Raw genomic sequence first — 17532 nt, 5'->3', positions numbered from 1 at the left:
ATAACACCACTTTTGAAGGGTTTTTAAAAAAATCTGTGAAGATGTATAGAGAACTTCAGAGAATTATTTTTAATTTTCTTTTTATTTTTCTGAGTATGTTCTGTAGAAGTATTGCGAAGTGACAGTATTTCAGAACACCAGAGTACATGATGCTAACTCTTAGTACCAAGCCATGGTAAACACTCGAAGCCCTAGGAGCCATCATCATGTAGGAAACAAAATAACCACATTTGAATAAGACAGTCACTTGTGAGAAACCATACAAACAATCTTTTGCTTAGAGGATAATGAATAATTCAGTCACAACATCAGTTTCAGTTTTAACTTAATTACAGCTTTAGATAAGTAACTTGTGGCACTCCAGAAGATACAAGATTCTGTTTACTGAAATGGCCAGTGTTCATAAAATTTCAGACGAGCACATTGAAATTACAATAAGGACTCCATGACTGCATTTGGCAATTCCTGATAACAGGGCTTTTACATAAGGAAATTTTTAGTTTTGTATTCATGGCATTTTCATCCATTAACATTGAAAGTTGCCTGCAATTTCAGCTTGCATTGTTTTAATGCTAATTTCATACAATTATTGACATAAATCCACTGCAGTTCATAATAATGGCAAATATCTTTAATTTGAATACTTTTCACTTTGTGCTTAAAAATTATTTGTGCAGTATGTGGATAAATATTTCTGATTCCAGAGATATTGCAGCAAATGAACATTGCAGTGCTACAAATAGGTCTCAAATGTTGAATTTCACCAGTGAAAGGCAGAGGACAAATTACCTCTTGACAAAATGTATGTCAAAAGCTAAAACCCAACTTCAGATCGTCACACCACTTTTCTCAGCTATCATACTTGACAGGACACTCACCTAGAATTCAACTTCTCCCTGAGTTTTCAAGAGTGAATTGTGTGTTCTTCCTTTTGCAGGATTTGTCATGATCTAAACATATAGGCATAATGAAACAGGTGATCATTTGGCTTGTTCATTTCTGATATAAAAGCAATGAATTTTCTCTAAAAACAAAAGAAAAAAAACAGTTTCGAAATATGCTGTCCCAAGTGTTTGGTCAGCTTTACATGCGTATGCCATTATTGGTATAATGCATCATATTAAATAACCTCGTCATGGCACCATTTCAGAGTCTTTACTCAGTTTGCAGCAAATATCAAGGTGGAGTCCTGGCAACAACTTGTATTCTGCACCTGCCTCCTCAGAGGATCTATTGGGCGGAAGAGTTCTGTTGGTAAATAATTATGTATCACTTCATATTGTTACAATACACTGAAATTTCTTTTCAGAACAAGGAAATCCCAGACCAAGCCCCAAGGTGGCACATTGCACAGGCATTGAAGTTGATGTATATTAAGGTTGATGCCCTCTTTCCATGATGTGTATGAGCATTTTGTTTTGCCTCTACCACCAAGATTATATTTTGAGAGAAAGAGGAGGTGGAAGTATGTGAAATGCCAACTTCCAAAAAGATACATTTAACCCAGGATGAATCATTCAGCATGTAAATCTCACATCTAAAAGCAACAAGAGGTATTTTGTTTCTGTGCAGATTTACCTTTCACTTTGAGACAATGATTTTCAACTTTTACCTCTTTAAGATATTGACTCCTTGCAATAATGCACTACTTTATTCAGTTTGTCTTCAGATGTGTTGGTTAAATGATGTTATTTCAAGAATCTTGGTTTTGTCAGTTTCAAAAGTAAAAGCATTTCAGGCCAGGGGGAATATAATTTCACACCATCTTATTTATTGTTGATGGTGGTGCCACAGGCTGATCAACCACAATCAGACCTCATTTCTTCCTCATCTCCCACCCATGCTTATATAGTAGCACCAAAAGTCACTGGATGTTGTTTGGGACACATTCTTAATCCAAGAAGTTCAAGACCCTTCCTCCAGTGTAACTTTTTTAACAAAATAATTGGAGTACCATTTAAATTCCCAGCCTTGATGCCCATCCTCTATTGAATAAAATTTTACTGAAATCAGGACAACATAAGGAAAGGTCTTCTGATATGTAAGAATGTGTTGATGACAAATTATGCTGAGTAGCCAATGTGAGACAAGACTCCTGCAGAGTTCTGAAGGACTTGATCAGGCCTTGTTCCATGTTGGAGTATCTTTCATCTGTAGCACCCTGCATCACCTGACAACTGGCTTAAAATTCAGTCATAGACATTCACTGTGAGCAGTGACATCCTAGTTGTCAGGCAGTGAAACAACAGTGCTTGCCTTTGATGTTGACTGAATGTGACCATGAAGTTCTGATGATCTCAGTGGAGTAGAGTTTTCCCTCTTTTTGTTGCAATGTTTGTCAAGTGCTTAAATTGTGGGATCCAGGCAAGCAGCAGCATCACACTGTTAAACTGGTTGAGCAGCCAACCACGTTAGCATCTCAGCTATATAAATCCAGAATAGAAAAAAACAACTTTCCAGCTGTTTGTTAAAATATTGTGTAGAATATTAAAGATTTAACATGCACATGAGATTGAATACCAAGCCAAAATTTCATGACTCTATATTTCAAGAAGACTTAAAAAATGTTTATTATTAGAAATTCACAGAATCTCAGGTTAAGCTGTATAACTAAAAATTAGTTATCATCTGGTTCACTTAAATAGAGTGTCTAGTAGCATGGTGACAAGACCATGACCTTTCCCTCAGTCATCAAAACAAAAGGCACTCTTTATTGACGTCAAGAAGTGGAGTGCATTGCACACCCTTATCTCTATTAGTGTTGCTGAGATACAAATAGTTCAGAGCTTTAAGCTGCTCAGTGCAAAAATCACAAATAATTTATTCTTGTCCAGCCACGTGGACACTATGACCAAGAAAGCACACCAGTGCCTCTCTTTCATGAGGAGGCTAAGGAAATTAAACAGGTCTTTGATGACTTTTGCCAGTTTTTATGGATGCACCTCAGGAGGTATTCTATCTGGATTTGTCAATGCTTGGTATGACAACTGATCTGTCCAATACCACACGAAATTGCAGAGTTCTGAATGCATCCAGTCCATTACACAAACTGACCCCTGTTCAGTTGACACTACACTTCCCGCGGACTCGGGAGAGCCCATCGGACAGAAGTACAAAAGCTTGAAAGCACATAACACCAGACTCAAGGATATCTTCTATCTCACAGTTATCAGATGCTTGAGCAAACCTCTCATATGCTAAAGATGAACGCTTAATCCCCCCAATCTACTTCGCTGTGGTCTCTGCACTATATTTGTTTACATGCCCTGCATTTCTTCTGTCACTGCTACATTATATTCTGCATTATTTCCTTTTACTACTTCGACACACTGATATTTGGCATGATCTGCCTGGATGGTACATAAATGCAAGTTACTCATTATATCTCAGTACGCAAGACAACAATAAACCAAGCCAAATCATGCTGCTCATTGAAATAGCGGATCAGTTAACTTCCTCCTGGCCGTGCAAATCTTTTTTTTAAATACTTAAATCTCTGCCTTTTGAATCATCTTTGGGTCTGCCTTCACTACAGATGCAGTAAAATGTGGTGTTTTGAATAAAACAGTGCGATATGGTGACTAGAATTAAACATGGGGTAAAATTTACCCAGGGTATCTCTCATTGTGATTGAAATTATTGATCCAGATGCCGGCCATGTTACGTCATCCATTTGGGTCTTAATCCACGTGTGACAAAACAGGCATGAACATGCATACTGCATTTACTACCAATCTGGGTTTTGAGAAAGGCTGCCTAGCTTTGAAAAGTACTGGCTTGCTTTTGAAACCCTCTTTGCAGCCTTAGAGCTTTAATAATTGACCTCAACAAGATGAAGCTTTGACTGTAGATCTTTATTTCTAATGGAGTGCCAGCAATACTGTGAATTGTGAAAGAGAGTACATGTAGTAGCACTAAACTTGTGAATTTTACCTCCCTCGCTGCTGATCTATTGGAGTTTGTTGTCTTTGCTTTCTCTCATTAGCCCTTTTAGCTAATTTTATTTATTTATCACTCTGTCATTAGACCATAATACATAGGAGCAGAAGTAGGCCATTCAGCCCAACGAGTCTGCTCCGCAATTCCATCGTGGCTGATCCCAGATCCCACTCAACCTCATACATCTGCCTTCTTGCCATATCCTTTGATGCCCTGACCAATTAGGAAAATATCAACTTCTGCCATAAATATACCCATGGACTTGGCCTCCACCACAATCTGTGGTAGAGCATTCCACAGATTCACTACTTTCTGGCTAAAAAAAAAATTCCTCCTTACCTCTGTTCTAAAAAGTCGCCCCTTAGTTTTGAGGCTGGGCCCTCTAGTTCTGGATACCCCCACCATAGGAAACATCCTCTCCACATCCACCCTATGTAGTCCTTTCAACATTTGGTTGATTTCAATGAGATCCTCACGCATTCTTCTAAATTCCAGTGAGTACACGCCCAAAGCTGCCAAATGCTCCTCATATGCTAACCCCTTTATTCCTGGAATCGTCCTCGTGAACATCCTCTGGACTCTCTCCAATAACAACACATCCTTTCTGAGATATGGGGCCCTAAAACTGTTGACAATACTCCAAGTGTGGCCTGACTAGTGTCTTATAAAGGCTCAGCGTTATCTCCTTGCTATTCTATTCCATTTCAAATAAGTGCCACATTGCGTTTGTTTTCTTTACCACAGACTCAACCTGTTAATTAACCTTCTGGGAGTCTTGCACGAGGATTCCTAAGTTCTTCTGTACCTCTGCTGTTTGAACCTTCTCCCCATTATCATACATTTTCCAACACTGTATTCCAACTGCCACTTTTTTTGCCCATTCTTCCAATTTGGATAAGCCCTGCTGTAATCGCATTATTTCCTCAACACTACCTATCTATGTATCGTCTACAAACTTTGCCACGGAATCATCAATTCCACGATCTAAATCATTGACAAGCAATGTGAAAAGTAACGGTCCCAATACTGACCCCTGAGGAACACCACTAGTCATTGGCAGCCAGCCAGAAAAGGCCCCTTTTATTTCCACTTGCTGCCTCCTGCCTGTCAGCCATTCTGCTATTCATGCCGGTATCTTTCATGTAATGCATAGGATTTTATCTTGTTAAGCAGCCTCATGTGTAGCACCTTATCAAATGCCTTCTGAAAGTCCATGTAAATGACATCCACTGCCTCTCCTTTGTCCACTCTACTTGTTACTTCCTCAAAGAACCCGAACAGATTTGTCAGGCAAGATCTCCCTTTACAGAAACCATGCTGACTTTGACTTATTTTACCAAGTACCCCAAAACCTCATCCTTGCTGATAGACTCCCAAACTTCCCCCAGCCGCTGAGGTTAGGCTAAAGGCCCTATGATTCCCTTTCTTTTCCCTTCCTCCTTCCTTAAAGAGTGGAGTGACATTTGCAAAATGTAGAATGGAGTCATTAGCCTGGTAATTTTTTTTTTCTCTTTGGAGTACTCTTCTCCACTTTGGTCTATTTCCAGTGCAAAATCTGCTGAACCAGTGACCCTCTAATTTTGACCAAGGATCCATGCATGTCAGATGTTAAGATATCCACGGAGATGGGATGTAGCTTGACCTGCTGAGTGTTCCGAGCATTACTTATTTTTTTTATATCCAGTATCAGTACTCTTTTTTTAATGTAGTAAGTCAGTTCATTTTGGTCAAAGGTTTAATCTAATGTTGAAGATGAGATGAAACAGCAATTTAGAAAATTTGCTGCAGATATCAGCTTACAAATCCAATTTCATAATACAGCTTTTCATTGATATGTAATCAAAAATATGGTGTTCATTCATAGCTTGTCACACCAGACAGCCAGTCACTCTAGTGTTGTTTGGTTGATGTTGAGCAGGTCCGTGTCAGCTAAATCAGGTGAGAATGGGCAGTTGCGCAGAACCTGTTCAATGTCCTGCACCTTTTTGCCACACACACAGGATTCGCTGGTCTTTAAACCCATCATTGTTTTGATTACTCTAGAAATCTGACTGGATACTTCTGTAGCTGGTGATGCAGGGTTGCAATGGACATTGTCATTTCCCATGCAATTGGTAATGTTGCTAGGAAACTCGTCCTACAAGCATCTTACATTGCAGCTAAGAAGCTTCCCGGTATACTGGCAGCCAGGGCACCAGCCAAGGATAGCATTACACCTGAATCCACCATTTCACAATTCCTTGCCTTCATGTCACCAAATCCCTAATCTGCTGCTTTTCTGAGTTATTGGTCATCCATGACCCTGTTATCCTCATCTCCTGGCATCCACTTTCAACCACGTGTCATTACAAGCGTACCACATCACCCTCACTCACCACCATTTCACCATCTGAACACCACCATTAGTGTACTCTTTTCTCCTCTCTCCCCTCAAGCCCACTGATCCACAGTACAAGACTGAATAAATCTAGCCCCGAAGCTGTGCATTTGGAGGAATATTTCAGAAGTTTAAACTACACAGCAGCTAGTCAGTCACAATGAAGTTTGTCATTAACAGACCTAGTTGTCAAAATTCTGCTGTTCTGTTCTTATTTGATGTACAAAAATTTCTAGCAAAAATCACTCTCACAACTTCTCTCATTGTCATGTGCTTTCTACATTTATAGATGTAATGAGAAATGAGCTTTCACTCAACCAATTCAGATTGGGAACCACTTCTGTCTGTGATCATTATTCTGCAGTTACATATTAGATATGATGCACAGAAACATTTCAAAGATGTTGCAATATACAGTTCAATTTTTTTCATGTTGTGTTTTCAGTGTTATTTTGTTTCATGCCTATAGAGAAAGAAACTTAGTCTGGCCACTTATATAGAGGGCATGAATCATGTGAGCAGTATAAATAACATGGAAGGTGTAATTACTGCCTGTTTCTAGCTGTGCATTTATTAATGTACTAGATGATTTCCCATGACTTACTGACTTGATCTGTGGTGGAAAGATATTTACAATGTTTACATCCTCTCTTCCTTTAAGGTCATGGATTCATTCGGAATTAATTAATTTTGATTATTTTGAAAGCTGCCAGGCTTCTTTTCTTGGAAATAGGTGATGTCACCTCAAGATTTGTAAATATCATCTGGGGTATGATGTATGCAAGGGACTTGACTGTAAATATACACAAGTTATTTTCACTGATTGCACAAATGAAATGATACCTGAAGTCAGATCTTGGACATAGTGAACCATGGACTATGATGTGGAGATTGTTGAAACTGCAGTCTTCCCTTTCATATAATAATAAACATAATATTAATATCTTGAGCTGTTAATTGTTAGAAATAATATTGTGACAGTTTTGTAACCTGACCTCATTGAAGTGAAATTTTAATTTGTGACTAAGTTGTTCAGAAATAGAACACTGGGCACTTCACAGGAAATAAATTGCAGCATAACATATTTAAATGGACATTCACCATTATTAATAATTTTTTTAAAGTTACAAAGGGTACTAAGTAGCAGTAAATATTAAGATGTAATATTTTTTAAAGCACATGTTAGACATGGTAAATCTCATTTTGCTTTTAAACAGTTTAATTATGTCAGGATTTGTTGACATTTATTCATAAACCAGAATTTGGGCATCAGGTGATTTCTATATTCAAGAATATTTCTATATTCAAGAATTCTTTTTGAATTTAATTATAACTCAGTACATATATTTTAATATAAGTATTATTAAACGTTGATTTAATTTAATGAAATGAGAGCCATAACTGAGTGACTGAAATTATGACATCTCTCTATCAAGGAACATAAGCCTTAAAATAATTTTACTGACTTTCAGTATTAAGCTGTATTACAAAAAATGATTGATTTTCTTTGCAGAGTTATTGTTTTTTTTAATTTGAATCTTTTCCGTGTTCAGTTTCAGACCAAAACCTCAAGAGCAGTATGGAAGCTATGGAGCGGCAAATTAAGCGTCTTGAAAATGACATCAAGAAGTTTCCTAAAACAGATGATGAGCATGATAAGTTTGTGGAAAAAATGTCCATATCCTTTTTTCAGACATAACATGAAAAAATAAGATGCAATGTTTTCTTAATCACCGGTGATTATGAATAGTCACTTAATTATTAAAATTAGCTCTATGAGGCTGCAGCCCATTTGACAGCACCAGCATCTGTATGAGTTTACTGCTGCTGCCTGTAAACTTGCATAAATCATCTGGCTATTACAGGGCTGACAACTTTGAAAGATCTTTAGTTGTAATCAGAATATTCCTGATGGCTATTTAAATGTATTTAGCAAATATATTGTTGTAGTGTATTGAGGTGCATTATGATCCAGTGGTTCAAAAGCAAACACAAGGTGCAATAGTAGCTAAGTGAACCGGGGCACAACAGGGCAGCAGGTTTAAGACAATGGCCTGTTTATGTTGGGAATCCAGGAGACCAACATTCCCAGCTAATGCTCGTGATCCTGGGAAGTTAGCTCTGGAGCTGTTGCCAATCTTTGAATTAGGTGCTAGCAATTCTGGTGTTAGCAATGAACAATAAATTGTTGAATCGTGATGCATTGTTCGACCAGGGGGTAAAAGAGGTTTCTCTTAGTGATACGTCATTATAAAGGCTCAGAAAATCTATTCTACCAGAATCTATCAAAGTGGAATAAAAGCTTAAGGTTTCGGTAATAATGTATTTCCACATTAGATCAATTCAGCCAATAGAAAATGTGGTCATTGACAGATATATCCCATAATGTGGATTGTCCTGGTACTTTTACTCTAAAAGCCTTGCAGACCTGTTAAAAGGCGACCATAAATCTTCTAGAACTGTTTACAGAAACATCAATGCCGGTCTCCCATGACTTAATGTTTAGAAGCACCGAAAGCAAAATACTTTAAATTTGTTCATCCATCTTAAAATTACTTAAGTTAGTTCAGGGGTCCCCAACCCTTTTTGCACCGCTGACCGGTTTAATATTGACAGTATTCTTGTGGACCGGATGACCAGGGGTTGGTAGGGGTGGGGGGAGGTGTTCAAATAGGGTTAAACTCATCTCAGCATGTCTTTTACAGTTAGGGTTGCCAACTTTCTCACTCCCAAATAAGGGACAAAAGTAGCAATCAAATCCTGGGACACTTTACCCCAGGAAAGACTACCATGACCATGAAGCCTTGCGTGGGCACCCGTGTGTGCATGCGTGATGTGCGCACGCGCGTACGTGCCGATTTTTTTTCCCACAAATCGATTTTGCCTTCATCTTCCTGACTATACTGTACATTATTACAACTTTATATAGGCTGTGTATTTATCATATCATTCCTGCTTTTACTATATGTGAGTGTTTATTTTCGGTTTTATGTGTTATTTGGTATGATTTGTTAGGTTATTTTTTGGGTCTGTGAACGCTCAAAAATTTTTCCCATATAAATTAATGGTAATTGCTTCTTCGCTTCACGCCATTTCGGCACGAACGTTTTCATAGGAATGCTTTACTTTAGTGGGGGAAATACAGGACAAACCAATTTAGCCCAATATACGGGATGTCCCGGCAAATACGGGACAGTTGGCAACCCTATGTTCAAGTTCAACAGTGTGTGACAGGGAATGAGGAGAGGTGCAGCTAACGCGTATCGTTCCCTCGCGGCCCGGTAGCACATGCTTTGCGGCCCAGTGGTTGGGGACCGCTGAACTGTTCGTGCATTCATTGTTACAAACTGCAATTTTAGTTATGAAGTTGCATAGCCATGCTATGACAGTCAAATCATATAAAATAAGGTCTATGTTTATAAAATATTAAACTTGGGTAGATAAAATAGGATTAACTTCAAGTTCTTCATCATTCCAGAGAAGAAAATGAAAAGCAGATTTTACATGTTAAAACGTAGGGAAGTGGTCGATGAAATGAAACAGAATATAAATTGAACAGAAAAATAAGCAAGCCCGCTCTACCACTGGTAACGGTCTTACACATGCCGACGTATTAGAATTTGAAGTAAATGGTAATGTAAAACAACAAATACAAGTTGTTTTAAAAGCAAAAAGATGAAGGAACATTCCTCCTCTTTCTCAATGTCACTGTAACTTCTTGGATTATGGATTGAGTGCCTTCTCAGCAATTTTTATGAGGAAGTTTCAGGTTTAATTCCCGATATAAACTGTTACAAATGATTTCTGTTGACATATAGGCTTAAATGTACTGATTCCCCAGGCTAGGGGTGTGAAAGAAAGTAGTTGTCTTTATATAGCATCATTGACCCAAGGCACTGAGAGCTAATCAAGCACTTTCGAGTGTGGCCACTTGCGTTATACAGGAATCACACCAGAAGGATCCCACCTATCGTCTTGCTAATTTTCATAAATATCAATGTGTGGTAATGTCAAGATGATCTACTTTACTGATGACAATTGCTGTTTGAATATTGTCAGAGTAAAGGCAAAATCTTTCTGGTCTTCAAAAGAGTACATAGAATCCTTCCTGTTCACTTGAGCAGGCATGTGCACCCTTGATGTCCTGCAAGATGGCACTCCTAGTCTTGTAGCAAAAGGTGCATTCAACATGCTCAGAGTATGTGTTTAAGGAGAATGACTTCACATCTTTAATTTAAGTATAGGTGCCATTTGCAAGTGAGGCAGCATTTACGGGGAGAATAAACAGTCGACATTTTGGGCTAAGGCCCTTTATTGGTATTGGAAAGGAAGGGGAAAGAAGGCAATAAGAAAGTGGGGGAGAGGGACAGTGGTACAGGCTGGTAGGTGATAGGTAAAACCAGGTGTGGGGGGAAGGTGGGAGGAAAGGGCGATGAAGTGAGAAGCTGGCAGGTGATGTGAAAGAGGTAAATGGCTGAAGAAGAAGCAATCTTCTAGGACAGGAGAGTGACCATGGGAAAAAGGGAAGGAGGAAGGGAACTGGAGGGAAGTGATAACCAAGTAAGGAGAAGAGAGGGGATAAGAGGGGAGTCAGAATGGAAAATGAGAGGAGGAGTAGGGCGGAGAAATACCAAAAGTTAGAGAAATTGATGCTCATGTTGTCATGTTGGAGGCTAAGCAAACAGATGGAATATCAGAGTCGGGTTTATTGTCAGGTGTTATTCCTCCAACCTTAGAGTGACCTCATCAGACCAACATGTCGAAATGGGAATAGGAAATGGAATTAAAATTGCTGGCCACCAAAATAAAACTGCCTTTCGTAGGAGTGGAGTAAAAGTGATCGATGAAGCAATTCCCCCAATGTGCGTCAGGTCTCACAAACGTAGAGAAAGCCACACTGGGAACACCAGATACAGTAGATGACTCTGCCAGTCTTGTAGAAGTGTCGTTTCACCTGGAAGGCCTGTTTGGGGTCCTGAATATTGGTGAGGGAGGAGGTTTAGGGGCCTGTGTGCCACTTGTCCCACTTGTAAAAATGATGTCCCTGAGTAAGTCCCAGTATCATTGTGAGCATCCCAATGCAAAAAGGGCATGATCTTACTGTCTATAGTAAACTATTAAACGCAAGGATAGATTGGATGCTGCCTTAGTAAAATATGTTGGAGGCCAAAATTTGCTCCAACTCAATGATTAATAATCTATGTTTAAATGTAAATTTCATTACTGTATAAATTAAGACTTGATTATGATCCCTGCTTCATGACCTAATGGCCTAAGTTTTGGTTTGCTTGGGCAAAGACCAATTTTGCCCACCTTCCCTTGGCATCAATCTTAATTCCATCTTTAGACTGGAAAAGTAAACAGAAAAATGCGGAAAGAAAAGGAATCTACTAAAACAAAAAAAAAAGTAAAACTGAAGTCATTAAATGTTGCTATTCAGGCATTGAACTTAAAAGTGTGTTGTAATTAAGGATTAACTGATACACTGCTAGAGTTGCTGCTTTTGGAGTGAGATTTTTAACCGAGTTTCTATCTCTCTTTTCATTGGATGTAATATAGTTTTTATTAACTGTAAAGAGTAGGGAACTCTCCCTAGTATCCTGACCAATGCTAGCTGATAACTAACACCACAGTTGATTTGACTATAACCACATTAATCATAGAGTCATACAGCACAGAAACAGGCCCTTTAGACTGCCGTCTCCATGCCACTCATTCGTGTGCCTTTCCAAAAGCCTCTTAAATGCCACTACCATATCTGATTCCACTACTGCACTTGGCAGTATGTTCCAGGCACCAACCACCCTCTGTGTAAGGAAAAAAACTTTTCTTGCACATTCTCTTTAAACTTCCCTCTTCTTTCAACATAAAGCTATGATCTCAACCATTTGGCATTTCTAACTGGGGAAAACATTCTGACTATCTATCCAATTTAAAAGGCTTCAGTCAGGTCTCACCTCAGTCTCCGACTCTCTAGAGAAAACAACCGACGTTTGTTTAAACTCTCCTTGCATCTAGTGCTTTCTATTCTAGGCAGTATTCTGGTAAACTTTTTCCACATCTTATCCAGAGCCTCCACATCCTTCCTGTAATGGAACAGCTGATGCTGCACAAAATACTCCATGTACAGCCTCGCCAATAGTTTATGCAACCACGTCATGACTTCCTGTCTCCTGCATTCTATGCTCCCGGCAATGAAGACAATCACTGTAAAGTTTCTATCTTTGCAATGACAGATAATTTTTTTCATGCAGTGCCTTTGTTTTAAATTTCCACTCTAGTGGTCACATGAAGTTCAAAGTCAATTTATCATCAAAGTACAACATATAAAACCCTGAGGTTTATTTTCTTGCAGGCATACTTAGTAATTCCAAGAAACGCAATACAATGATTAAAAGATGCCACCAACAAGGTGGACAAGCAACCAGTGTGCAAAAGACAACAGACTGTGCAAACACAAAAGAAAAAAGAAATTAAAAAAACAATATTGAGAACATGAGATGAAAAGTCCTTGAAAGTGAGTCCATGGGTTGTGGGAACAGTTCAGTGATGGGACAAGTGAAATTAGGTGAAGTTATTCCCTCTGGTTCAAGAGCCTGACGGTTGAGGTATAATAACTGTTCCTGAGCCTGGTGATCTGGGTGTTGAGGCTCTTGTACCATTTTCTTGATGGCAACAGTGAGAAGAGAGGATGAACTGGTAGTGAGGGTCCTTGATGATGAATGCTGCTTTCCTGCAACAGTAGATATGATCAATGATGGGGATGGCTTCACCTGTGATGGACTGGGCCATATCCACTAGTTTTTTGTAGGATTTTCCCTTTAAGGGCATTGGTGTTTCCATACTAGGCCATGATGCCACCAGTCAGTATACTCTCCATAACACATGTATAGAAGTTTGTCAGTGTTTTAGATATCATGCCGAATCTTCACAAAATTCTAAAGAAGTAGAGGCGCTGTTGGGCTTTCTTCGTAATCGCACGTGCTGAGTCCAGGACAGATCCTCTGAAATAATAACATCAAGGAATTTAAAATTGCTGAACCTCTCCACCTCTGATTCCCTGATGAGGACTGGCACAAGGTCCTGTGGTTTCCTGCTCCTGAAGTCAATAGTCAGCTCCTTGTTCTTGCTGACATTGAGTGAGAAGTGGTTGTTGTGGCACCACTCAGCCAGATTTTCAATCTCCCTCCTATATACTGATTCGCCACCACCTTTTTGATTTGGCCAATGAAAGTAAACTTAACTATGGCAGTGGAACTGTGCTTAGCCTCAGTCATAAGTGTAAAGCGAGGAGAGTAGGGGGCTAAGCATACAGCCTTGTGGTACATCTGTATTGATGGCGATTGTGGAAGAGATGTTGTTGCCTATTTGAATGGACTTGGGTTTGCTTGTGGTGAAATCGAGGATCCATTTGCACAAGGAGTTATTGGGGCCAATGTCTTGAAGCTTATTGGTTATTTTTGAGAAAATGATGGTATTGAATACTGAGCTGTCATCGAAAAAGAACATCCTGATGTATGCATCTTTGTTGTCAGCTGCTCCAGGGCTGAGTAAAAGTCAATGAAATGGCATCTGCAGTGGACCTGTTGTATTGGTAGGCTAATTGGAATGGATCCTAATTGCTTTTCAAACAGGAGTTGCTATGTTTCATCAACAACCTCTCTAAACACTATCAGAGTGAATGTAAGTGCTACTGGGTGATAGACATTGAGACAGGTTACCATGTTCTTCTTGGGCACAGGTATAATTGAAGCCTGCTTGAAGCAAATGGGTACCTCAGACTACCAAAGTGAGAGGTGAAAAATATTGGTCAACACTACAGCTAGTTGATTAGCACAGATCTTCAGTACTTGGCCAGGTTTCCCATCTGGGCTGGGTGCATTTTGTGGCTCCCCCCCCCCGAAGGATACTCTCATATCAATCTCAGAGACTGAAATCATAGGGTCGTCGGGCTCTGTGGGAGTTCATGAAGGTCTCTCCACGTTTTGACAGTTAAAGCAAATGCTTTGAGCTCATCTAGAAGCTGACACCTGTTGTCACCTATGTTGCCTGTGAGATTTGTTATATATCTGAAGTTCACGGGATGATCTGAAGCAAATGTTGCTTAAACAGAACACGATCTTTAATACTGTTGGGGAAAAAACTATACTCTTTTTGTTTGTCTCCCCCGCCCCCCCCCCCAAAATTTACCTTAGAAAAATTGATTTAAATTTAGGTAAAGAGTGAAAACACAATTACCAGATACATGTTTGCCTTTAGGGATGAACAAATAGAATAGAACTAAAATAAACTGGGAGAATCTTGTGAGCATAAATCTGTCTGAATTGATAATCCTGGTATTGGAGTCAAAGAGAAGCACACCATGGAAACAGGTTATTCAGCTAATTGAGTCTATGCTGAACAACAACCACTCCCCTAGACATGAGGAGCAAATCACAGTGGCCAATGAACCTACCAACCTGCATGTCTTCGGAATGAAGAGAAAAGTGAAGTACCTGTAAGAAATGCACATGGTCAAGTAAACAGCATGCAAATTCCAGATTGAATCTTGATCTCTTGCACTGTCAGCTTCGGAGCAAGAAGGCTGCGAGTGGAACAGCTAAGGATTTTCGGAGAGGAGGCATTTTACTACTCGGGGTAAAAAGAGGCAAGACTGCGTAGGCGCGTGACGTCAGTCAGTAGAGCAGGAAAAGTTTTAAAAGGCAAGGAATCTTCAGTGGTTTTAGATTCGGAGCAAGAAGGCTGCGAGTGGAACGGTGAAGGATTTTCGGAGAGGAGGCATTTTACTACTCGGGGTAAAGAGAGGCAAAACTGCACAGGCACGTAACATCAACCGGTAGAGCGGGAAAAGTTTAAAAAGAAGACCGCCATATACAGCAGGCAGCAGAATGGTAGGGCTTTGGCTCAATGGGCTTAGGCGGTGACAGGATGAGGTAGGTTACCTGTGTTAATTGCGGAAAGGAAGAATATGTGTGAAGCTGGTTTTCTGGGCTCGGTGTCAGATGTGGGAAGTCCTGGAGTCTCCCAGTCTCCAGGATGGTCATATCTGCACCCGGTGTGTCAAGCTACAGCTCCTAAGAGACCATGTTAGGGAACTGGAGTTGCAACTCGATGACCTTTGTCTGGTCAGGGACAGCGAGGAGGTGATAGAAAGGAGTTATAGGCAGGTGGTCACACCGGTGCCACGAGAGACAGACAAGTGGCTAACAGTCAAGAGAGGGAAGGGGAAGAGTCAAGTACTAGAGAGTACCTCTGTGGCTTTACCCCTTGACAATAAGTACTCCTGTTTGAGTACGGTTGGAGGGGACAGCCTACCTGGGGGAAGCAACAGTGGCCGTGCCTCTGGCACAGAGTCTGGCCCTGTGTCCCAGAAGGGTAGGGAAAGGAAGAGAAAGGCAATAGTGATAGGGGACTCTATAGTTAGGGGGTCAGACAGGCAATTCTGTGGACGCAGGAAAGAAACTTGGATGGTAGTTCGCCTCCCAGGTGCCAGGGTCCGGGATGTTTCAGATCGCGTCCACGATGTCCTGCAGTGGGAGGGAGAACAGCCAGAGGTCGTGGTACATACTGGTACCAATGATATATGTAAGAAAAGGGAAGAGGTCCTGAAAACAGATTACAGGGAGTTAGGAAGGAAATTGAGAAACAGGACCGCAAAGCTAGTAATCTCAGGATTACTGCCTGTACCACGTGACAGTGAGTATAGGAATAGAATGAGGTGGAGGATAAATGCGTGGGTGAGGGATTGGAGCAGGGAGTAGGGATTCAGATTTCTGAATCATTGGAACCTCTTTTGAGGCAGGTGTGACCTGTACAAAAAGGACGGGTTGCACTTGAATCCCAGGGGGACCAATATCCTGGCGGGGTGGTTTGCTAAGTTCGCTAGGGAGAGTTTAAAGTAGAATTGTTGGGGGGTGGGAACCAAACTGCAGAGACTGAGGAAGAGGTGGTTGGCTCACAAATAGAGAACGCTTGGAGACAGTGCAAAAGGGAGGATAGGCATGTGATAGAGAAGGGACGTGCTCAGACCGAAGGTTTGAGATGTGTCTATTTTGACGCAAGGAGTATTGTGAACAAAGCGGATGAGCTTAGAGCGTTAATCCGTACTTGGAACTATGATGTGGTGGCCATTACAGAGACTTGGATGGTTCAGGGACAGGAATGGTTACTTCCAGTGCCGGGTTTTAGATGTTTCAGAAAGGACAGGGAGGGAGGCAAAAGAGATGGGGGCGTAGCACTGTTGATCAGAGATAGTGTCACAGCTGCAAAAAAGGTGGACGTCATCGAGGGATTGTCTACGGAGTCTCTGTGGGTGGAGGTTAGGAACAGGAAGGGGTAAATAACTTTACTGTGTTTTTTATAGGCCGCCCAACAGTAACGGATATCGAGGAGCAGATAGGGAAACAGATCCTGGAAAGGTGTAATAATTAACAGAGTTGTCGTGATGGGAGATTTTAATTTCCCAAATATCAATTGGCATCTTCCTAGAGCAAGGGGTTTGGATGGGGTAGAGTTTGTTAGGTGTGTTCAGGAATGTTTCCTGACACAATATGTAGTTACGCCTACAAGAGGAGAGACTGTACTTGATTTGGTATTGGGAAATGAACCTGGTCAGGTGACAGATCTCTCAGTGGAGACAGTGATCTTAATTCTATCTCCTTTACAATAGCATTGGAGAGAGATAGGAACAAACAAGTTAGAAGTGAGTTTAATTGGAGTTAGGGGAATTATGAGGCTATCAGGCAGGAAATTAGAAGCTGAAATTGGGAATAGATGTTCTCAGAGAAAAGTACGGAAGAAATGTGGCAAATGTTCAGGGGATATTTGTGTGGAGTTCTACATAGGTAGGTTCCAGTGAGACAGGGAAGTTATGGTAGGGGACAGGAACCGTGGTGTACAAAGGCTGTAAGAAATCTAGTCAAGAAGAAAAAAAAAAGCTTACAAAAGGTTCAGAGAGCTAGGAAATGTTAGAGATCCAGAAGATTATAAGGCTAATAGGAAGGAGCTTAAGAAGGAAATTAGGAGAGCCAGAAGGGGCCATGAGAAGGCCTTGGCGGGCAGGATTAAAGAAAACCCCAAGTCATTCTACAAATATGTGAAGAGCAAGAGGATAAGACGTGAAAGAATAGGACCTATCAAGTGTGACAGTGGGAAAGTGTGTATAGAATCGGAGGGACTAGCAGAGGTGCTTAATGAATACTTTACTTCAGTATTCA

General features: G+C 40.4%; 1 protein-coding gene across 4 annotated transcripts in view; it reads left to right on the top strand.

Moving 5' to 3' along the window:
* The window catches only part of diaph2 (diaphanous-related formin 2), a 638125-nt gene that overhangs the window by 426221 nt on the left and 194372 nt on the right, over positions 1–17532 (top strand). For all 4 annotated transcript variants that reach the window (XM_063060627.1, XM_063060626.1, XM_063060628.1 and 1 more), the window contains one exon: positions 7870–7994. In XM_063060627.1, the coding sequence (XP_062916697.1) occupies positions 7870–7994 (125 nt within the window). The remainder of the gene's footprint in view (positions 1–7869; positions 7995–17532) is intronic.

This window comes from Mobula hypostoma, chromosome 10 (genome assembly GCF_963921235.1).
Source record: "Mobula hypostoma chromosome 10, sMobHyp1.1, whole genome shotgun sequence".
Classification (NCBI taxonomy): Eukaryota; Metazoa; Chordata; class Chondrichthyes; order Myliobatiformes; family Myliobatidae; genus Mobula; species Mobula hypostoma.
This window is presented reverse-complemented; position numbering and strand designations above follow the sequence as displayed.